This window comes from Hippopotamus amphibius, chromosome 13 (assembly GCF_030028045.1).
Source record: "Hippopotamus amphibius kiboko isolate mHipAmp2 chromosome 13, mHipAmp2.hap2, whole genome shotgun sequence".
NCBI classification, from domain to species: Eukaryota; Metazoa; Chordata; class Mammalia; order Artiodactyla; family Hippopotamidae; genus Hippopotamus; species Hippopotamus amphibius.
Genome location: NC_080198.1, coordinates 22,119,100 through 22,143,417, shown reverse-complemented (window position 1 = coordinate 22,143,417; position 24,318 = coordinate 22,119,100). Strand labels below are relative to the sequence as shown.

The 24,318-nt window shown below is 39.0% G+C and overlaps 3 protein-coding genes across 10 annotated transcripts in view; 1 reads left to right on the top strand and 2 right to left on the bottom strand.

Annotated features, from left to right (window-relative positions):
• The window catches only part of SUCLG2 (succinate-CoA ligase GDP-forming subunit beta), a 271,828-nt gene that overhangs the window by 108,128 nt on the left and 139,382 nt on the right, over nt 1-24,318 (bottom strand). For all 8 annotated transcript variants that reach the window (XR_009048872.1, XM_057706918.1, XM_057706925.1 and 5 more), the window contains 3 exons: nt 20,243-20,339; nt 10,594-10,755; nt 8,459-8,601 (listed from right to left, as the gene is read on the bottom strand). Coding sequence is in view for 7 of the 8 variants with exons in the window: in XM_057706918.1 (XP_057562901.1) it covers nt 8,459-8,601; nt 10,594-10,755; nt 20,243-20,339 (402 nt within the window). In the remaining variant the exon portion in view is untranslated. The remainder of the gene's footprint in view (nt 1-8,458; nt 8,602-10,593; nt 10,756-20,242; nt 20,340-24,318) is intronic.
• On the top strand, nt 145-1,149 carry MSMP (microseminoprotein, prostate associated). The gene is made up of 3 exons (XM_057706927.1): nt 145-274; nt 460-568; nt 941-1,149. Exons 1-3 carry the CDS (start codon nt 145-147, stop codon nt 1,119-1,121), a joined length of 420 nt encoding a protein of 139 aa, XP_057562910.1. The 3' UTR covers nt 1,122-1,149.
• On the bottom strand, nt 1,346-2,532 carry LOC130835372 (RAB6A-GEF complex partner protein 2-like). Its single transcript, XM_057706926.1, is given in 2 exon segments — nt 1,346-1,689; nt 1,692-2,532. Coding segments are annotated over 2 exon segments (1,173 nt in total). The 5' UTR covers nt 2,521-2,532.

Here is a 24,318-nt window from a genome sequence, read left to right as displayed (position 1 = left end):
GCACAGCGATGGTGTGAGACAGGAGCCCAGGGGAGAAAGACAGAAGCTAAGACTCAAGGAGAGAAACAAAGAAAAGTCAAGGAGACAAGACCAGAGTAGCCTGAACAGAAGCCAAGGAGGGTCCAAAAGGGCTGTGCTGCAGGAATGGCCCTGAGCATGCTCTGGGCTGGACAGGCTAAGGGGACCCTGGGCGGCTGGGGCATCACCTGCCTGGTGATATCTCTGCTCCTCCAGCACCCAGGAGTGCACAGCAAGTGCTACTTCCAAGCTCAAGGTAAAGCTGGGGGAGGCACCAGGGAAGGACAGGAGCAGAGGGCACTGGGAGGAAGGGGGCTCAGGGATGATTCTATGTTAGAAAACCCAGACTCCCTCGAGCTGGGAAACAGGAGAGACTAAACTCAGGCGCTGTGCACTTAACCCCTCTGCTCCAGCACGCTCACATTTCCTGTTCTCCCCTAGCCCCCTGCCACTATGAAGGGAAATATTTCACCCTGGGCGAGTCTTGGCTCCGCAAGGACTGTTTCCACTGCACCTGTCTGCATCCCGTCGGTGTGGGCTGCTGTAACACGTGAGTTACCAAAGATGGCCAGAGAGAATGGCTCTGACGTGGGTGACTGGGAGATGGCCAGGGCATGACTAGATGGCTGTGATGTGAGAATGGACAGAGTAGCGGTGTGAGGCTGGCTGAATCTGAAGGCACCAACAAGAATGTGAGAGAGAAGGCTTCAGGCTACAAAGTGAGGGGAGTCGGGGTGGATCTGGAGGGAAAATATTCCTGCTATGAAATGAAAACATCCACATATGGGAGGCAAGAGCTCAGTTAGCGGGGACAGGGGCGCTGGGAGAAGATATGGAAGGAATGCTGGGAGGGGGGATGCGGGGCAGGAATAAGAGTGGACCTCCACTGTTCTCACTCCTTCCCCATCCTTTGGCTCCCCAGATCCCAGCATCCTATTGACTTCCCTGCTGGCTGTGAGGTACGTCAGGAGGCAGGAACGTGCCAGTTCTCCCTGGTGCAAAAATCTGACCCTCGGCTGCCCTGCAAAGGGGGAGGGCCCGACCCAGAGTGGGGCTCAGCTAACACCCCTGTTCCTGCGGCTCCTGCTCCCCACTCCAGCTAAGCTCAACGGACTGCCCTCTGCGGACTGCCCACTGCTGCTGCCACTTCCAGGGAAACCACTAGCAGCTGCCGATTTATGCTGAATAAATAAGTTAATGCTACAACCGAAAGCCTGCCTCTCATAATCTGTGCCACTGGACCCCAGGTGGGAAAAAATGGGCCCTACTAGAGTCCAGGTGCTGAGTTCTCAGGATCCTGAAGAAAGCAGTGCCACGTGGGCCAGTTTCAGATGGTTATGGTGCTGGTGCTGGGGCCTGGGGCTGCATATGAAGCCAGGGTAGGGCTTGTAGGCAGCACCTTGATGGGGAGGTCCCAGCTGAAGGTGTCCATGGGCACTTGCTCAGGCCCCGTCCAGGTGACAGGCTCGGTCTGTTCCATGGGAGGTAGGAGCACGAAACCTGGCTCTCGGGATGTTACAAATTCAAAATGCAAACGCCCCTTCAGGGATACAACGGCTGTGCAGAAGCCTGGGGTGGAGCTGGGAGGGATGGGGAGGGAGAAGCTGGTTCTGGTTGTATGCAGGCAGGACTCCTGGTGCAGGGCATGAGTGACATGAGACACAGAGGGGGCCCCCCCGCCCCGCGTCGCCGCTGATACTCAGGCTGCACACGCTCCTCCGTCTGTAAGCTCACTGAAAACTGCAAACAAGCTACAGTTCCTTCTCCTAAGTTTAAGGTCCCCACCACGTCCTCACCGAGTCTGTATACAGATTTGAAGATGCCAAATGTTCCAACTTTTCCTCGGCCATCACTGATGTTGTACAGATGGAGGCTGCGGCAGGATGTGGCAGCCATGAGGCACTCCCCAGCCAGCTCAGTGAGCCACGAGTCCTTCTTCCCACATTCAACCTCTTCCAAGAAGGGACTGGATGGGGCTACAGCCTCATCCTGAGGAAAGCGGACACCCTGAAGGCCAGTCAGCACAAGAATCCTCAGAGGGACCCTGAGTAAAGTGATGGGTGAGTTGACACGCTGGCAGCCGATGGTCAGTTTGTAGACAGACTTGACTGACTGACCCCGAAAGGAGGGTGGTCCCTCTATAGGCAGCACTTCGCTGTAGGAGTATGATTTGGACTCTCCAGGGTCCAGCCTCAGGTCACAGAATAGGATTTTTGGTGGAGTGGAAAGGATACACTGACCCCTCTCACCTCGGTGTGGTAGAAAGACAGTCTGGCTCTCAGGCTGGACGTCTGGCTGACTGGAGTCAGGGGGAGGCAGTGCTACCCGACTTTCACTGGCATGGAACTGGCAGTGGATCTGGGCACTGGCCCAGGCCAGAGCCTCACTGGATGCAGAAGTGGCTGTCGGGGGCAGGGGGTTGGTGACGGTCACCACACACTCCAGCGCCTCGCCTGCCAGAAACACAGGGCCTCTGCTCAGCTCCGCTACCACTTCAATCATGGCAGCTCCGGAATCGGATCTCGCACAGTCGAGAGCGGGGGCTCAGCGCACCGGGGCCCGGGCCCGGGCCCAGTCACAAACCTTATTTTTATTTATTTCTGAAAGTATGTCAGCAAGGAGCATGAAAATAGATTTACAGTGCTCCATTAGTGATGGTTTGAAAATGTGGTAGCTATCAGACACACTGATCATGTGTGAGATATGGAAACAACTACCTTCGCCAGGACCTGGCTCTTACTGGGGAGTACTGGCAGGAAAATTGGGCATGGAGAGCCAGACAGTCTTGGAAATTTGGGTCAAGTGGACATCAGGAAAAGAAATGCAAAATCAGCATTTATGAATTCATGACAGTAGGAAAACCACTGTGAGGAGAAATGAGCCTGGGGAGGGTGGTTTTCCATTCTCTAGCGTATGCACAGTGGTTACCCTAAACAAGAGGTTTTTCTAAGGGGAAGGAGAAACCAAATGACAGGTTGCAAATCCAGAAGCACAAAATCATTTTTATTCTTTTCAGACTAGGCTATCAGGTAGATGATCACCATAAAGGATGGCTGCTTTTCAACTCTATATGAAAGTAAAACTTGTTTTCAAACTAGCTTGTAAGAATAGAGATGGAGTAATCATTTTGAAAATAATCCTCACGTTTAAAATGTATTGGACATTATATTTGAAAACGAATCCCTAGAAGACTTCTATTAACCCCCAAAATAAATATTCCCTTACAGGTAAGGCATTTCAGCAAATGCATGTGCTATGTAATGAACTGAGTTTTTCTTTATGCCTCTGATATAAGCATGTATGTAAGAGAAAAAGAGGATATTGTGTTTTGTTTTTAAATACACTCTAGATATATGATAATTAACAATACATAAGGCATTTAGTATGTATTAATTCTAAAATATATTTATTACAACTTTAAGCATTTGTATAACCCCCTTATCAAAAATATGGCATGCAGTTTTATGTTCCTGGCCTCAAATTCTAAGGACTTTTCAAGCACTTACCACAGAGCTAAAACAGCTGGCCTCTCCTCAAAGTTATACCAAATTATATTTTGTGGTTCTCCAAAACATGAATTTAATCCTCCCTTTATTAAACTGTGTTTTCTTGGTTGTCTGAAGGGAGAATCACTGCAAGCTACTGAATTGCTTACACATTTCATCAATTTCAAAACAACCCAGGCAGTAACACTGGTGTCAGTAAACTGTTTCAGACAGCTCCCATTTCTGGAGATGACCATTTATTCCCCACTGTTTCAATAATTCTAAATCTAAGCCTTTAAAACGATAATCAAAATGAACACTCAGGAAAAAAAAAAAAACCCAACACAAACTAAAGTTTTCATCATGCTTTAGAAAGGTTTGGCAAGTACTTCCACATATATCTTAGATGATAATAAAACAATGCTTTGGGGTATTATTTTCAGGTCTACTTTACACAGGAGGTGACAGAAATTGAAAGAGTATATTCAAATAAATACATGAAAAGGTGTTCATCCTCATTAGTTATGAGGGAAAGGCATTAAACCACAATGAGATATTTAGCTCACACCCACCAGAATGACTAAAATGTTGGTGAGGTTCTAGAGAAACTGGACTTCCCACACATGCCTATGAGAGTGTAAATTACCACATCTAGAGAAATGTTTGGCAGTATCAATTCAGGCTGAGTATATGCATACCCTATTACTCAGAAATTCTAGTTCCAAGTATATACACCACAAAAATATGCTCCAAATGACATGTATGAGAAGGTTCATAGCAACATTATTCATAATAGTAAAAAGTGAGAATCACACAAATATCTGTCAACAGAAGACGACAGAAAAGATCTTGCAGAGTCATACAATAGAATACTATACAGCAATAAGGGTAAGTGGACCACTGCTCCATAAAATATGGGTGAATCTGAGAAATAAAAGTCAAATGAAGGATGGCAAATACAAAAGTATATACATTGTATTATTCTATTTGCAACATTGCTCAAAACCAGGCAAAACAAATCTTTGATATTAGACGTTAGGATAGTGTCACCTTTGGAAAGAAAGCAGGTTAGGGGGAGGACAGTGGGGAGGCATAAAGGGCTACTGGGATGGTGACTGTCTTAGTCCATTTAGGCTGCTATAACAAACCACCACAAACTGAGTGGTTTAAACAACAAACATTTATTTCTCACAATTCTGGAGGCTGGCAAGTCCAAGATCAAAGCACCAGCAGATTAGTGGCCACTTACTGGTACAAAGGTTGCCATATTCCAGCTATATCTTCACATTGTGCAAGAGGTGAGACAGCTCTCGGGGGGCGGGGGGGTCGTCTCTTTTATAAGGGCACTAATCCCATTCATGAGGGCTCCACCCATGATCTAATTACCTCCCAAAGGCCCTACCTCCTCATACCATTCCATTGGGGGGGTAAGATTTCAACATATAAATTATGAGAAAATACAACATTCAGTCCACAACACTAGCCATGTCCTATTTCTTGATGTGGTCAGAGGTTCCACAGATATGTTCACTTTGTCATAATTCATTGAACTATATACTTATGATTTGTACACTGTTCTCTATGTAAGTTATACTTTAATAAAAATTTATTAAACTTTTAGATGCTACTCTCGTGAAATTACTGCCTCTTTAAATTGGAAATGTGCGTATTTCAATTCCTGCAATAAGTCTCTGAGGTAATAAGTACTGTTATTATCTCCATTTTATAAAAGAGGAAATCAAGACACAAAAAAGTTCAATGACATGCCCAAGGTCCCACAGCCAATTTGTGTTAAAGACAGGATTGGAACCCAGGCTGCATGGCACCACAGCCCCACTAAGAATCCCTTCCTTCTTAAACGAGTATTTGGTGCTTATATAGCACATTTCTTCTTAGACATTTAAAGGACTTTGAAAATTTGACTCTAAGTTGGATCTAAACCAGGAAGCACAGTCAAATCAAGTGAAGTGTCTTCACTAATGCCAATCATATGCTACTGTTTTCAAAACCAGGTCTCCAGAGGGCAACAAACTTGCTTAACTTCGGACAATAAGGCGAGGTTACTGTTGAGAGTCAAACCAACCATCTTTTTCTTTAATTCATTTATACAAGATGTTTTACATACTCCAGCTGTTGTACTCATTTTCTACATCTTTGAAATTCTAAATTTAAAATTAGAAACAAAAGCTAAAGCATAATTCAGGAAAACAAAAACATAAGGCTAACACTCTTGATAGTATTTCTCCTTTAAATGTGTTCAAATTCTTTATAGATTACCACAAAATCCTACTTCTATTTTTTATTTTGTATCAATTTTACTCCCTGTGATTTTAGGAACACTAGTGTTTAGAATCCTGTAAGTTAAAATGATGAGGGTGAGATCACATCTAGTCTACCACCAGCAGAACAAACCCTATTACCTTTCTTTCATCTCAAGCCCAGCTGGAAAATAAGAGAATTATAAAATATTTAATGATACACTTCATGGGAATCCAGTTTAGAAAGTGAACTATCTTATAAACACTCTTGTTTTAGGCAGTCTGGCAGAGGAACTTCACTTCATATATACTACAAACAAATAAGGAACAGATTAGTTATAAAGGTACTTGTGTTAGGTCCCAATGAAAATCAGCATCTGGGCTAATAGTCAAGTGAAAGAAATGCAAGTCTCAGCTCCATAGCTGACAATGAGTGGAAAGATATGTCAATCCATAATATTTTTCTTGAATGATGATGTTTATTACTTGATCAATAGAATTAGCTTGTACATATAACAAACAAGTAGTTGTTAGTATCAGTTATTCAAGTTTAACAACAACAGGCCTTTTGTAATTTTGAGTTTCAGTGTATTCAACTGATTAATCCTTATATCTAACAAGAAAATCAATACCTTTGAAATAATTAGCTTTGGGCTCTGGAGAATATCTTCTTCTGGGCAACTGGATGGGGTTCTACTTGAAATAATTACTGCCAGAACTACAACCAGTTTCCTTGTTAAGATCAAATCAATTCATCTACACTATTTTTTAGCCTCTTTTCTCTGAAATCTGTGAAACAATGCCAGGATTGAAAATACCCATTATATTTCTATGCTTTTTAACTGGCTTTGAAATTTCAAGATTTGGAAAATGTACTATGAGATGGGCCAAGCATGCATTTTCCTGATATAGCATGAGAAAAATAAAATAACTCCCACATATCTTTATCTACCCAAGACAACCGCCAATCTCAAAAAAGTTTAAACACTCTAAGCATTTGAAAATATTCTATAGGGTAAAGTCAACATTTTTGAAGAGATTGTTTAAAAACAAAAACAAAAACAAAAAACACCTCCAAGTGATTTTTCATTCCCTTCCTGTAATTTTATAAAATTAAAATTCAGGATCAGGCACTAAGAAAAGATATTCCAAAGAAAATGCAATGATTGTCCTTCCAATTTAATCCTTCACTGGCTCTCTTTAATTCTCAGCACTGAATTTCAGTAGACACTAAGTGTGCAGTATCTCATTACAGTCGCCTGTCCTCTGGGTACTTTGTGGTTCAAGCAGTTTAAAGAGCTGTGTATTATGTCCATGGTATTTACAGATTTCAAATGGTTTGAAAATCTCTGGGATGAAAATGATTCTTCCCTTAGAAAGGAGTAAGAAGGAGGGATAAATGAATTAATAATTAGGGAGCCTCTGATACTGTTCTTACTTAACCAATGAAAACAAGGTGTTTCTGTAAACAGAAAAATCAACTGCACTTCACAGCTGGGTGACTTTGGACTTCAGTGACTTTGCTAGTCCTGAACAGCACTGCAGAAATGAAGATAAGTTGCTGATAATGTTTAACAATTTTATGACTGTGTGTGAATCAGAAGGAAAAGACAGCGAAAACATAAGGTTACCAACAAAGTAATGAAAACAGATAAGCATACCACTAACCTAAGATAAAACTGCATGCATGTGAGGCCCCCAATGCCAGTCTACTTATGAATGGGAAGCTTCCCTATTAAGTTCAGACAACATTTCTTTAAAAAAACCTGATATTATTTTCATTCATGATTTTCTTAGTGATGGCTCAGACTTTCCATGTCTTCAGATATGTCAGGAACCAGGAGAACGTATTACATACTAACAATATTAAGATAATGATTCTCAAATAAAGTTGACAATCATATATGATTGTGCCATGTACACTACCCCACAGAACTGTGAAGAGAATTACATGACATATATCAGGGATTCAAAAAATATTAGCCTTTCCTATATAATAACATCCATCTAAACCTTGTTATCATAGACAACTGAATATATACAATGGAAACAAACCATATAAGTATATAAACTGATTAAATATTTGCTGAATACCTACTATGCACCTAGCATGAGTATGATAGCTACATTCTAGTTAAGAAGAAAAGATTCCCATGAAACAACATTACATGCTACTGAGAGCATATGTTACAAACTGTAATGTATGTAATTGTCACAGATGAAAACTGAAAAGCAGGAGGTGGGATCACTTTTTCTCAGTAATATATATTATAACCCTATAACTTTCTTCTGTCTTAATCTTATAATACCTTCAGGATCTTTATGGAAGGAATCTGAGACTCAGTCCTCTCTAAGTCACATAAGCGTAGAACTAATCGCTTCAGTGTAATGGACCCAAAAAATGTTTCATGCCAACCAATATTTCATTATTTGCACTACACTTTTTAAAAAAATTTCCTTCCACCTCCCAGAACTTTTAAGCACAGATGCTGAAATAAGATCCTAGGGGCACTTATAAGCCTTTCACCCAGATGATTTAAACCAACATGCATTCCAATGGGATATAGGGCAGGATTTGCACCTGGCGCTGCAAAGTCCATGCGTTGGCTTATTAACCCTTAGCAGCAGGAACAAGGTAGATCTTGATGGTTAGAAATCATTACACCATGTAATTTCCCCTACAAAGAGAGAGGTTACCTTAGGATCGGCTGTGAGTAACTTGAATGCTTGATACACTTGAGACTCCTTTACACCACCACCAAGATCCAAGAAGTTGGCTGGCTTCCCACCATTCAGGAAAATGATGTCACAGGTAGCCATGGCGAGTCCAGCACCGTTCACTATGAAATGCAAATGGAACACAAGGCAAGGATAATAATCAGGAAATGTACATACAAAGAATAAACAAAAAAGACTTGGGAATGGGGAGGATTTATTGAGAAGTTAAATCAATCTGGGAAACACAAAGAAGGGAAGAGCTTAAGTAAGTAATAAATTTGGACTATTAGTAGAGGAAAGAGTTTTAGGTTCTGGAAAGTACAGAGTTTAAGAGAACTGGGAAAGAGAGGAAAAAGGATATGAAGAGTTGCTAGAGCTTATAAATTACATTCTTTTTAATATTCTTTAAGAGATTTGAGTAAAGAATGTGATTCTTTCATTTTTTTGCTTGCTGAGAATATGCTCCTTTGAATATGGCACCCCTCTGGGGTTGAGCCATAGGGGTCCCAACTTCAACAGGACTCCACACTTTTTACACTTAGTTCAACCATGCATGTTTATGTGTTCTCTGGAGAAACTTAGAAAATAAATGAACAAATGACAGCATCAAAACAATATTCCAAAAACCCCTCTTTCTGTTTCAAATTAATATAAGAAATGTTCACTAACAACCTGATCATTAAAACTATAACCAAAATGTGCCAACATTCTAGGAGCTTTTCTTAAGAAATCAAGGAAGAGTTTTAGCATCAAAATTCTGTTTTTCCAGAGCTAAGTTTTATTGATCACAATTGCACTTCTTTTGCTTCTTATGCTTAATTATAGGAAATTACTTTCCTTAGGTTAGAAAGTGCCAAAAAAAAGGTCTCCTGGACACAGCAGAAACTCTCCAGGTAAAGTACCTTTCACTTTTTCTGACCCCTGAATTCCCCAGATAAGCCTATGAACTGTGACTAATTTAATTTAGTCTGTGACAACTAAAATAAAAATCATTTGTATATGATCTTAAAACAATGTGAAATGTGTTAATCATAGCTTATGAGACTGCTACCTTGGCCAAATCATGCACATTCCTACAGAGGCTATAAGGAATATGTATGTAATTTGCTCTAAACACACCATTTTATCTTTCCCCTTTCTAAACGCTACAAATATTGAGATTATATTAGCTTATCAAGGTCAGAATGATGTGAGTGATCTGGTACATTAGAGTTCCAATACAAAGCAAGAGCTTTTGGTATCACTTGTAATTGGATGTCATTTTCTATTGTATTGAACAGCAAACTACTAGATGAGGTCTGTTCAGTTCTGAATATAATGATACTGTTGGTTAATGAGCTACAAATCTTTTTTATTTTAATTCCATTAAGATTAAGGTCTCCGTTTCAAGTGCAGTGAATTGGTTCCACCAGTAACAGAGAAACGTATAAATCTCAGTACTATACGCTGTGGACAATGACAGAAACTGTATTGCCTCTATAGACCCATTCTTATCTTTGCTAATAAGCCAATTTCACAAATTTAGATGACTATGATAAAATCAATTGTCTTATTAATAAATTGACATAATGGAGTAAACATTTTATCCTTTGGTTTTCACAGAACCTGAAACTTAGTATAATGATTAAAGTACGCATTCTCTTCTACTTCCTCTAAGAAAGCAATTTATCTTAAACCCAAATTTCAGAATAATTCTAGCATATTAAAATTGACTAGAGTAGCAAAAGTTCTGACTTTTACTAATCAAAATTTAACTGAGATACTTTAAAACAGCGGTTCTCAACTGGGGTGACTGTGCATACCAAAAGGTAATATCTGGAGACGTTTTTGGTTGTTACAACTAGTGACAATGCAGCATAGGAAAGTGCCCCACAGCAAAGAATTATCCCACCAAAAATGTTCATAGTGCCAGAAGTGAGAAACTCTGCTTTAAACCAGTGACCACTGGCCAAAATGAACTTAGCAAAGACATATTGCATTGTTTCTTAAGAATTTTTGGCTACAAAAATCTCATATGTTTACTTGCTTTTGGGGAAATAACATTTCAGAAACCAAGGGTCCCTAAATTCTGCAAAAATCCACAAATCATTATTTGGATATAACTGCCTTCTTACCAAAGCAGGCAATGTTTCCGTCCAATCCTATGTATTTTAGATCATATCTGGCAGCTTCATTTTCAATGGGCTCATTCTCTGATTTGTCGTCCATAGCAAATATGTCCTTTTGTCGGAATTCTGCATTGTCATCAAAGTTTATCTTGGCATCAAAACAGACAACTAATAAAGAAAAAAGAAACATACCTAAATATCTCCTAAGGATCTACAAATTAAATTCTCCAGGCAAACAAGTGCAGGAGAAAGAAAGTCAAATACTGTCATTTTTTCCCCATGTTTCAGGCAGGAGAAGCTGTTAAGGGTTTCTTGGTCTTTAAACTTTAAGGCTACAAAGACAAATATGACATGGTCCCTGTTCCCAAGGGACTTACATTCTAATAAAAGGCATAATAATTCAGACCTGTTGGTTTCTATAACAGTATAAGTTGCTATCACTGATTAAAAGCTACAAACTGGCATAGAGCTACATACAGCTTTGATCTGCAATTTTTATTACAGTTCTAATTTTTAGTATTTAACCTTTCCCTTCACTGCAAAGAGAGACTAGACAATAATGCTAATACTGCTGTCCTCCTATATCCTTATTCTGATGTTGCAAAGTGAGGTTTTTATTTAATCAGTATCCTCACTAATATGTTTGGAAGACTTAATGGAAAGAACACCAGGCCAGAATTAACAGATTTTTTTTAATTACCTGATCCTTAACTAACTCTGTAACTTTGATAAAAAAGAACCTACTTTCTTTCTAGACCTCACTTTTCTTATTTCAAAAATGGAAATAAGAACCCCTAGACTGCTGATATACTTACTCTAAAACTAGACCATCATCTTGATGTGAACAGGACCATCTTATGACTCTTGTCATTCAAGTTACAAAACACTAAGAGACCAAGACTGGTCAGTTACAATGGAATGTTGCCAGGCATTATTACCACCATGGTCTCCACCCTCTGGTGCTGGTAGAAATCTCCAACTCTCTTACTGGCTAGGAGCCCTGGACACAGTGAAACTCACTCAATGACAGGGATGGACCACAGAGTTTTCTTTGATAGATCTTCCATTTTTATAGCTGAGTAATATTCCATTGTATATATATGCCACATCTTCTTTATCCATTCGTTTGCTGATGGGCATTTCGGTTGCTTCCATGTCCTGGCTATTGTAAATAGTGCTGCAATAAACATTATGGTACAAGTTTCTTTTGGGATTATGGTTTTCTTTGGGTATATGCCCAGCAGTGGGATTCCTGGATCATATGGTAGTTCTATTTGTAGTTTTTTAAGGAACCTCCAAATTGTTTTCCATAGTGGCTGTACCAACTTACATTCCCACCAACAGTGCAGGAGAGTTCCCTTTTCTCCACACCCTCTCCAACATTTGTTGTTTCCAGATTTTGTGATGATGGCCATTCTGATCGGTGTGAGGTGATACCTCATTGTGGCTTTGACTTGCATTTCTCTGATGATTAGTGATGTTGAGCATCTTTTCATGTGTTTGTTGGCCATCTGTATGTCTTCTGACATGAGATGAGATGGAGCTATATGTAATGAGGTGGACAGACCTAGAGTCTGTCATACAGAGTGAAGTAAGTCAGAAAGAGAAAGACAAATATTGTATGCTAACTCACATATACAGAATCTAAAAATGGTACTGATGAACTCAGTGACAAGACAAGAACAAGGACGCAGATGCAGAGAATGGACTGGAGAACTCGAGGTTTTGGGGGTGCGGGGGGTGAAGGGGAAGCTGAGACGAAGTGAGAGAGTAGCACAGACATATATATACTACCAACTGTAAAATAGATAGCCAGTGGGAAGTTGTTTTATAACAAAGGGAGTTCAACTCGAGGATGGACGAGGGCTTAGAGGACTGGGACGGGGAGGGTGGGGGGGGAGTCGAGGGAGGGTTGGGGAGGAGTTGAGGGAGGGAGGGAATATGGGGATATGTGTATCAAAACAGATGATTGAACTTGGTGTACCCCCCAAAAAAAATAAATAAATAAATAAAAAAGATCTTCCACATGTACAATCAAGGAGCGATTACAATTGGGAAGAGTGGCATGCTTGGTGTCTTGGATCTGATCTCTTTTATTACATCCCCTAGAATAGAAAGTAGTTGTCTCTGATGACATTCCATCATAACCTTCTTTTACTTTACTTGGGATATCGATAGGCAGGGATCTCTGACCATGAATTTAGATATTACCCATTCTCCTCCAGCATTGCTGTTGGAGAAACAACCACCTTTGTATATTTCACTCTAAAGTAACAACCATGGTCTGTTAGTCCCACTTGCTTCCTATGAAAAGAAAATATTGTTATATTGTAGCATCCTGGAGTTAAAGACCCCAGGGAGAGGACTTTTTCCAAGGGTCTGTCTACCACAATAATTGAGCACTTTGGCACAGAACTGTCATATTAACATCTAAGAATTCTCGGTATAAATGCAAGTCCAAACCATGACTGACAAGGGAGTATCTTATATGGAATTTAATGTGTGTCTGAGTCCTTTGTCTTGCCACAAAATGTCCAAACACTTTACCTCATATTGTGAATATGCACAGCAAATGAGTAAATACTTTCCAGAATACTGAAATCTTAATTATGGGATCCTACATTACCAAAGGAATTGGCCAATGTTCTCTGCTTGCTACAGTAGCATTTTCTCAGCAGTTAATGAGACTGGTATAACAATACATAGGAAAGCAACATCACTGCTGGCTTTACATTAGGTTTGTAAATATATTTTAATTAATTTATTAGTAATTTTAGCTCCTCTATTACTCTTTGGCAAGATTACTTGGAACCAACACGTTTGGAATGAATGGGCAAATGCTATCAAATTGACTTCCTATGTGAAGAGTTTCAAATAAAAGAATTCTTGGTCAAGATCAATAAACCAGTAAATCAAAACAGGTTCAGAATGATCTTTGCCCCTTGCAAAGACTACAGTTACAAGCTACTTGAGAGAAAGCATAATTAATGGATATGTATGCAAAGCTCAGAAGGCAAGTCTCAGCAAAATGCCTGAAAAGTCAGTTTTTCAAAAGATCTTTTTCTTGTAGTATGATACACATGCCAAGTACAGAAATGAGTTCACTATTTGGGGACCACCTTGAGAGAACTTTAGAGTTAACCTAGGACCTAAAGATAGTGACTGGGGGATAACAGGGTTATCTATAGGTAGGAAAAAAGGCATAGCTTTTGGAAATGGTCCCTTGCCAGCCGTTCTCCCTCCGTAGAGAAAATTAAACAACATAATTAGGTCAATGTACGTATGCCCAAGTGCTTTTAGAAGTTAAAAACACTACATAAATAGGAAGTAAGTAAGGCAACTTTAAGGAATAAAGAAAGATACCCAAAACTGAATTTCCACCATTAATGCCTAAATCTTTTTCAGGAAGGGTGGTGGTGGAGGGGAGATAAAGCATTTTAAGGAGGTACATGGACTCTGTTAGACACACATTTGTTAAACCTACTCAATATTCTTAAAATGGTCCCAAATATACAAAGTGCTTTCCTGCCTTACAATCTCAGTTCTTAATGTTACATCATCTTATTAAAGTTTTCCCTTGAACTTGACCATTTAATGTAGACTCTGGCATCAAAAACACCTGGGTATGAATTACAACACTCATACTTTCTAACCAGGGAGCCATTGTCTCTCTTAAGCCCAGTGGCCTTGTCGTTCAAATGGGAACCAGAGTATTTTCTACTACATTGTGTTGCTGGAAGGGGAGGATGCATGCAAAGCACCTAGACTCAATGACAGCTGGCACTCACTAGTTATTTTTATTATTACCACTGCCATCCTCTACATGCAAAGTGCTTTCTTAGGGTTTCAGAAATAGGCTGGGTCTTAAGGACCCAGGTTATAGAATTCTCTTTTCTTCCTATCACTGAAAATGACCTGTACTTTGTCCCATTCCCTTATAATCCTAGACTTCTGTTTAGAATAAATCTAAACTAATGTCTACTGGAGTTTACACGTGTACAAGTTCCTATGGTTTTCTATAAAAATACAATCTTCTGAATACATCAGAATTTTCCCACAGGAAGGATTTTAATGGTTGGTATTTCAGGCTTTGTAACTGACAGAGAAGGAGACTTTGCCTAAAGGATGATGGTGAAAGAGATGACTTTGGTGACCCCTAAATCACACCATACCTTTGCATAAGGCCAAGGTAGCTAAAGATGAGTATAAAATATCCCCAAGTGAGATTCTAAGTCAGGGAGTGATACAGTATAGCCCTTAGGCCAGGTCACTGCCTGTTTTTGTAAATACAGTTTTACTGGAATTCAGTCACAACCATTCATTTACATACCTCTATGGTTGCTGTCCCAAAACAACAGAGATGAGAGGCTGCAATAGAGACTATATGGCCCCCAAATCCCAAAATATTTACTAACTGGCCCTTTACAGAAAAAGGTTGCCAATCCCAGCTAAGCCACAGTTCTCATCACATTTGTATCCTACTTAAACAACTGAAAAAATAGTCACAGGTATCATATTTGTATTAGTGAAGGAGAAATTTAGGGAAGTGCATCATACTAGTGTGAAAAAAAACTGTAACAAAATAAACCAAAACTTGCAGCTTGCACAAAAGGAGTAGATCAATCCCTGAATGTTGACTGACTCTTATATGCTAATTTTCCCCTGTAAGACCCCGCCAAGTACACTTTCAGAACTGGTGGGTTAAAAGTGGATTGTCTATGTCAACAATAGCGCAATAAAATAAACTTCCTTGCTCAGACCCTGGCTTTTTCATTTAATAAGACAATAAACTACGGTAAAATGTGTTTTTGGAGGTGCTGAGCTTGATTCAGACATTAAGATTTTCAGTGTCACATTAATGAAACCTCAATTCTATAGAAAATTCAACTTGAACAAAGGCCATTCTGTATACAAAGTGGGTGAAAAAACACACCTATTAATATTTATAAAACAATTTTCACCATCAAAAGCACATTGTTACATGCTTGATAGATTATACAAATGAATTTTCCTTCTGAACAAATATCAAAGAAAGCCTGGGTACTTATATTCATAGAGTGTTTTTGTTGTTTTGTTTCATGGTGTGAGATTCTGTGAGCTGCTAATTCAACAACCTCGATGAAGAACGTGACTGGCAGTTAGTGGCCTCTGACCCCAGAGTTTTAACAGAAGAATGTGCCACAGAATTAAACAAAAGAAAAATGCATTTCAGAGGGGAGACTCACACATAAAAGAAACATAAAAACAGCAGGAAATAAGACTGTCATAATTAGTTTGAAAAATAATGTGTCTTCAAGCAATGTACTGAATTTGATTTGCGATAAATAACCATACCGTGCTACCGAAATGTGCTTTGCCAAGATGGCCTTAAAACGCTGATACTGCCGAATTAGTCCCACTTTCCATTAAATGTTAATGTTCGAAGAGTTGTATACTTTTGAGAACTTTTCTTTACTTGCTGTGAAAACAGAAAAATAGATACTAGGCGGGAGGGAGCTTTGGAGGGAGGTAGAGAACTGAGAATATTCTTGAAAATAGAGTCTTGTGTATAAAGAGAGAAACACAGAGAAACACCCACCAACAACATGGGCACTTGCTAACACAGAGCAACAGGGTGGTTATTTAGGGAAATTAATCTGAAGAAAGAAAGGAATTTGATGTGCCAGTTAACTCTGGATCACCCAGCCTTAATTCTCATGGAATCTCGGCCAGATAGTCACTGTTTTAAGTTGGGTTTAATTCCTTTAAGCTCAGTGAATGGATGTGGGTTCCAACTGATGAAGATGCCTTAGAGGAGGAATTCTTAATCTCAGGAGCACTGACATACTGAGTGAGATCATTTTCTGATGGGGGGACAGCACTGTGCATTGTATGAGATTTAGCGGCATCCCTGGCCTCTACCCACTAGAAGGAAGTAGCATCCTGCACCACAACTTGTGACAAGAAAAAATGGATGTTAACTAGATTCACTGTGGTGACCATTTCACTAAATAGATCAAATCATTGTGTTATATACTTGAAGCTAATATAATGTTATATGTCAATTATATTTTGGTAAAAAAATGTGTCAAGACATTGCCAATCAGCCCCTGGGGAACAAAATGCCCACCCTCCCCATTGAGAAACACTGTTTTAAAGACACCAAAGAAAGGAGTCTGGGTGCAGGCAGATCTGACTGAAAGTGGGACGAAAAGAAACAGGACATAAAATCTCATAGTGGCTTACAAAACAAGTAAATGAATGAAGATAGGTAAATAATTTAAAAAAAAACCTTGCTTTTTAAATTGGCTACAGGTTTTGTGAATTAAATCTGGCACTGCAATTGGACAAACAAGGAAAACAGTTCATTTCTCTCTACTTAAGTATGCTTTCATTTCAATAAAAGTTAGGTCATTCTCGTAGACATGTTTTGACTCAATGTCCCCTTTTCCTTTGAGAAACTGCCTTTTTCTCACCATGTGATTCCAGCTCAGTGAATGGTCTAAGTGTGCACAAGCGACCCAAGCAGGGCCAGTCAGCATCATCTGAAGGGACTGTTATTGATGCTGGAGGAGAATGATGAGAACTGGGAGCCATCTTCACCAACAGCTCCAGAGACGCTGGCTGACAAAGACGCTGAGTTAGAGGCAAGCAGCACTGGACAACCAGAGAATCCCTGATTTCCTTCATACATTAAGCCAGTCCACTCCTTAAACTTCTCTGTAACACAAGTAAAATAAGTACCCCCCTCCCCAGGGGGCTTTTTAACAAAAACTAGGCTGATATAGGTTTCTGTCACTAACAACCATTATACTCCTAACTAGTAGTCACTAAACTACATTACAGTCAGCAGTGCCAACTTATATTGTTTGAATCGAACTACTAATCACATTGGAAAATATTGTTCTTTGGGTGCACTTCTTACCAAAAATTCCCCATGGGTGACCTAGCAGCATAGATGTTATCAAGGCCAATGCTAGCCTTTCTACCATGTATCATCTATTATGCAAATATATGATCAGTCACCTGGATTTTTTAAAAAAGCTCCTCATCAAGCAACAGAAGACTGAAAATATTCTTTTACAAAGAAATTGTGCAATGAATAAGTTTAAAGTAAAACTTTTTGAAGTAAAAAGTTTGGTGTAATGCCAAGCTTCTTAAACGTCTAAATTAAAAGAATAATTGTTAAATCAAAGTTTTAATGGGAAAGGTTCTATGTTTTGCTATTATTGATCTAAAAGGAAAAAATTTAAATATTCTGATTATAAATATTAATATTGTCAATACTGCTAAGACAGAAATGACTGCTTTTATAGCTCCTAAATACAGGATTGCTTTAGGGGACTGTGGCAATGATGAAGATCAGTTTGTACATTTGGTCATTAATCAATGTTTCCTAACTGGGTTTAATTTGACTACTGCTCACTAGAGTTATAAACCAACACACTTATTTAATTGTGATTATAATTCAATAGCTGAACTTTTATGGTACAATGAACAAATTAATAGCTAAAGATATTTTTGCTCTTAAAAATATCACATAAGACTTATGTTTTAATGAACTGTATACATGGAATGTATTATATGACTGTTCCTTCGAAAAAGCTCAATAGTTTTCCTTTCTCTTAGTAATTTAAAAAGAAAACTTCAGATTTCACGAGGTTTTACAAACACTCTCTAGGACAAGGTTCTCGTACCCCTGTTCCCTGCTGCCAGACTACAATCTGTGACTGTCAACTTCCCAAAGGGTTAAATGAAAATGCCATTTTTATCCCACTCGATGGCTGAATTTCTATTGTTTTTGTTAACATGAAATAACCAGGTTGCTTGTGCATACTACCTTGAAAAGCAATACGTGACCTTTAAGAACTTATATTGAATTTCTTCTCTTGGATTTAATTATCAGCCACTCAATGCAGCATGAATTTTAACCGATATTCCTATACTGGAGACTACTTCTAGATCATTCTGGTGAAAGCAAATTAACAGTTTAAGAAGGAAAAATTAGAAAAGCAGGCAGGTCACTAAAAGTTAGTCTGGCATATCAGAATCAACATACAGACCAAACTCCGAAAGACAAGGGTTTGAATCCCAGCTCCAGTAACTAGCTGCCCATGGGGAAGTCAAATTCATTTTTCAGTCTTATATAAAATGGGATAACAACTTCTAATTCTGCAGGGTTATGACAAACAATTAAAAAAGAAGAGACATAAAAGTTTATCACAGTGCCTGATGTATGAGTTCAAGAAACAATTTCTTTCCCTCTCTATATCAAATGCTAATTATTTTATAGCCAAATGCAATTTTTAAAATATTTAAGAATAAAGGTAGTTCACTTATAAATGACCAACCACAAAATTTGATCCAGTGGTCACTTGTGTAAACCATGAAACCTATTCATTTCAATGGCTTCCTAAACATGATCTCTTTGCCTGTCCTAATCTGAAATCTTTAAAAAGAAACAAAAAAAAATAGATAAAAATATAACATCTAGACCTTTCCTGGATGAGTTTTATACTACTTGAGAAGAACAACTACATTTTATGAATGTCAGGGACCAGTCTATCTTGTGTCTGACACTGGACGCTTACACCAGTCACCTCATTTTGACAATGGCCATACAAAACAGGTATCATTTTTATCCCCTCTTTTGGATTTACAAACAAAAAAAACAAAACAAAAAACTGAGGCTTAGCCCACGTATGTGGCTGGAACGTGACAATCCCAGGCCTCTTTGGGTTCCAAAGATATGGCATTTTAGATTTTCTGAGCCTGAAATACACTAAAGAGAAAAAATTGTACCATCGATGCTGGTCTAAAACTTATTTGTATTTGTGCATAATGAGTATTTATCAGTTCAATGGCAAATTCTTATTTACTGGCTGCCCACAACATGCTAAGTAGCAAATAAGACACTGAGGTTGAAAGAAACTAAAAAAGACAAGGTTCATGGAATTTACATTCTGGTATCACTATCCTATCCCCTTTATATTCTACTCCCCACCATAAACACATGCACATTTTCAAGCTTTTGCTATCAAATTAATAAGACCTTACTGAATACCTGATGTATGCAAGACATGGTGCAATGGTGAGTAGGTGCTAAGATATAAGAGAGTTATTGATACACTACAAGTACCCCATGGGAAGAAAAAGCCCTCCCTACAAAAAAGTCTCCTTCTCCTACCTGAAGCGAAAGCTGCTAACCAAATAACAAGAAAGAATTTGACAATGGGGCACTAGAGGCTTCACCATGATGACATAACTTCAGCAGGAGACAAAAGGTGAAATTACATACAGATTTAGGCAAACTAAAAAGCTTCAAACAGTTCCAGTTTCACATAAGCAGGAGCATTCATTACATCCAAGCGCCCTGGCTCCTGTTCCCACCTAAATCTCTACCATTGTAGCAGCAGTGAGGGACATGAAAATTAGGGAGTGATGGTGGATGGATGTTTCTAAATAAAACAAGAAATAACTTCCCAGGAGGCTTGGCATCTGGCTACAAACAAACTCAATGAAATGTTCAACTGCATCATGGGAGCATTTGAAACTATGGCAGAAATTAAATTACTGAAAGAAATTAATGCAAGGCTGCTGCTACAGTCTTTTGTACAATTTATAGTTTGCATAAATAATTACATTCATTTGTTTTCTCTTTCTCTCTTTTTTTTACCTTGTCCTTCTGGAGTTTCACCAAAGGGATTCACTTCCACTTGAGTAGCATCAATTTTCAGGAATAGATTATACAGCTTCTTAATTTGATCTGCAGCCTAAATGTGACCAAGTGAAATGAAATTACACGAAAGCAGTAAAAAAAAAAACACATTTATTTTGCTGTATTAATGAAACCTTAAAAATAGCAAGTTATGTCTTTATTTTCAGTTAGGTTTTCTAAAGGGAAAAACAGAAAAGCATAATTATTTTAATTTCTACTGCTATTCATTAGAAGAAATTGCTCAACTTTCCTCCAGACATCAGAAGAGACCATTATCAAGAAAACAAAATATTTTCAGTACGGCCTAAAAACGTTGTTAATCTTTTTGAAAATTATCATGTTCCTATTAGCTGAGCTATACCGCAATATGAGCTACAATCATTAATACAAACAAGCTCCATTTAAGTAAAAGGTAAACATGATTTCGAGAGTTTATACTGACGAGGTTTTCCTTATTATGCTGAAATAAAGTTATTACATTCATCAATCCAAACCTATAATCTGTGAAAAGACAATCACTGAGTGTCTAATGGAAATGGTCACAAAACAGGAAGATGAAAGTCCTAAACAGTACACTTACTGAATAGCACAGTTCAAACTGAAAACTTTGTCCCAAAGGCATAAACCACAAAGAGCAAGAATATCCAACAGTTTCCCTGGTGTTGTACCCCTGACTTCATTTTTCTCACTCTGCTTGAAATCCACTCACTCATTCATTCTTTTCAATCAACATTTATTAATTGCTCATGTCACAGCAGGCCGGCATTGTGAGGGCAGGGGCTAGGGGAAGAATCACGAATGAGGCGTGACAGCACCCTGGAAAGCTCGCACCTGCAGTGAACACAGCCTGTGATGCAGCACAGCGAGACTGTGCATTGTGCAATCAAGGCTGAATGCTGGGGTTCAGTCTCATTCTTGCTCCATCTTATTTCCCAGCCATGGTTTTCCCATTGCTACGTTTTTGTTCATTGTTCCTGTCCTGTATTATCTGCCCTCAGATTTGTCTCTGGCTTTTCCCCATCTCTACTCTGTATCAGGGGAGCTGACACTTAGAGGCTGTGTTTCCAAGGCTCCTGAGCCAGCTGGCATCAATTCAGCCAATGGAAAGCAGTGGTGGGAGACAGGAGGCAGGAGGAAGGAAAAAGAGGAGGTATTTCTACTCCTCTCTTTCTGTCTCCTCTGGCTTTAATTCCCACCAGTGTCCCAACTCCTGTATCCCAACATCCAGCAATACCACTGCCCCACTTTGTCCCTTGAGCACACAGGTAGCAACAATTTCCTGTTGTTGTTTAGCTGTGCATTGCCTCTATGCCCACTGAAACTTCTCAGCTCTCGCAGCACTTACATAACCAATTACCTAGAATAAAGTCCCACTGTGGTAAATGTGGAAGTGATTTCTTTGTTCTGGTATTGACTAAAAGAACTCCTGGAGATGTATGTAATTCATGTCATTTTTATTTTATGTGCATGTGTAAACTTCCTTAAATCCTAATTTGAAAGCCAGTGGACATAAACAAACATACTAAGACTGAATATTTTTTAATAGTTTTTTTTTTTTTCTGGCTAGATAGAACATGTACATGATACAAAATTCCCAAGGACACAAGGGTCTCCCTCAGAACCTTCACCAGACTCCCCAGCCACATAACCCCATCTGTCCTCCTGAAGCAGCCACCTTACCGCTTGATGCTTCATTAAGAGATACATACAGCTGTGCATATGCAAGTATACACATTCTTCATTCATCGTTTTAAAAACCCAAACTTGGTTCTACACCTTTTTTCTTTATTAATAGGTTTCAGAGGGCCTTCATCAGCAACATAAAGAGAGCAATCTTATAAATGGCTGCATAATATTTCACTATATGGATGTATCATAATACATTTAACCTGTCTCTTGAATAATGGCCATTTGGTTTCTAGTAGCTTGACATTACTTCAAATGCTGCCTTATCTTCACTTGTATATATACCGTACATATGATTAAACATCTCTCAAATTCCCTGGAGTGGAGCAAAAAAGGGTAGGCATTTTACATAATAAAAGACTATATTAAATTGTTCTTGGTAGAAGCTTTCACTAATGTCCCTCCCACAAACCAGCATCACAGAGATTGTTTTTCTACTCACAACCATCAGTTATATGGATCTTTCCTAGGATGACAGGGAAAAATGGGTATCTCATACATAGTTTTAATTTGAATATCTTACTATAAATGAATTTGAGCATTATTCTGAGATGAGACATCTGTATTTCATTTGCTGTGAATTTTGTCCATTTTTCTGTTGTGATTTTAGTGTTTCTCATTTTAACATATATGAGGCGTTTTTACATGAAGGAATTTAGCTCTTAATCTCATAAAAATTGCAAATATTTTTGTCCTTTAACGTTTATTTTTTGCTCACGTTTCTGTTACTTCTGCACATGGAAATCTGATAATAATAATGTCATTCTTGGCGTCTGGCTTTGTGCCAGACTTAAAAAAGTTTGGTCCCACCCTGACAATTCTACCATTGGTTTTTCCAAAACATTTTAAGATTTCCTATAGTTAATGTTTACTCTTTTTTTCTTTTTTAAAATCCAAACAGATTTTGAGTTATAGTGTAAAGCAGATAAGTGACTCGCAGCTGAATATTTTTTGCATTTTTAGGGATTTACCAGGTTATCAATACAAGTGTGCAATGTGAGCTGCAAAAGAGAGGCATGATGTCTACCCTGGGCACCACGGCATCCACTACATTTACTCAGCCTCTGTGCAGAGTCAACACAATAAATAACGGTTGAAATTAATCATTAACTTAATAATGAGAAACCACACAATAACTTCTGGGCGCATACATACATAAGGTCTTATCCCAGCTACTTTAAAACGTTTTTTTTTATACACATAACGTAAAATTCATGATCTCAACCATTTTTTAAAAATGTTTACTGATTTTATTTATTTAGTTAGTTAGATAGTTATTGGCTGCACTGGGTCTTCGTTGCTGCACACAGGCTTTCTGTAATTGTGGAGAGCAGGGGCTACTCTTCATGACAATGTGAAGACTTCTTACTGTGGTGGCTTCTCGTTGCAGAGCATGGGCTCTAGGCATGTGAGCTTCAGCAGTTGCCTCGAATGGGCTCAGTAGTTGTGGCGCATGGGTTTAGTTGCTCTGAGGCATGTGGGATCTTCCCAGACCAGGGATCAAACCTGTGTCCCCTGCATTGGCAGACAGATTCTCTCTTTTTTTAAAGATTTATTATTTTATTTTTATTTATTTATTTATTGGCTGTGTTGTGTCTTCATTGCTGTGTGCAGCTTTCTCTAGTTGTGGTGAGCGGGGGCTATTCTTCATTGTGGCGTGCAGGCTTCTCACTGTGGTGTGCAGTCTTCTCATTGCGGTGGCTTCTCTTATAGCAGAGCATGGGCTCTAAGCGTGCATGCTTAAGTAGTTGTGGCACGAGGACTCAGTAGTTGTGGTGCACAGGCTTAGTTGCTCTGAAGCATGCGGTATCTTCCCAGACCAGGGGTCAAACCTGTGTCCCTTACATTGGCAGGCTGATTCTTAACCACTGTGCCACCAGGGAAGCCCTCTCGACCATTATTAAGTGTATAGTTCAGCAGTGTCAAGTATACTCACAATGTTGTACAACCAGGCTCCAGAACTTTTCATCCTGAAAACTGAAACTCCATACTCTAATATTAAACATCAACTTCCCATTTTCCCCTCCCCCCAGTCCCTAACAATCAGTCTCTGACTACTCTAGATACCTCATGTAAATGGAATTATACATATTTGTCTTTTTGTGACTGGTTAGTTTCACTTAGCACAATGTCCTCAAGGCTCATTCACACTGTAGCACGTGTCAGGATCTCCCTCTTTTTCAAGGCTGAACAACGTTCCGTTGTAGGTATATACTACATTTTGTTTATCCATTTATTTGCCTATGAACACCTAGGTCACTTCAAAACTTCTAAAGCCTGTATTAACCCAGCTTAGCAGGAATCCTGAATTTGCTCACGTTACTGCCATTGTAGTCATACATTAACAT

Coding starts and splice junctions, on each gene's coding strand:
- MSMP (XM_057706927.1), top strand. CDS start 145: ATGGCCCTGAGCATGCTCTGGGCTGGACAGGCTAAGGGGACCCTGGGC. Junction 275..459: donor GTGCTACTTCCAAGCTCAAG/GTAAAGCTGGGG, acceptor GTTCTCCCCTAG/CCCCCTGCCACTATGAAGGG. Junction 569..940: donor GGTGTGGGCTGCTGTAACAC/GTGAGTTACCAA, acceptor TTGGCTCCCCAG/ATCCCAGCATCCTATTGACT.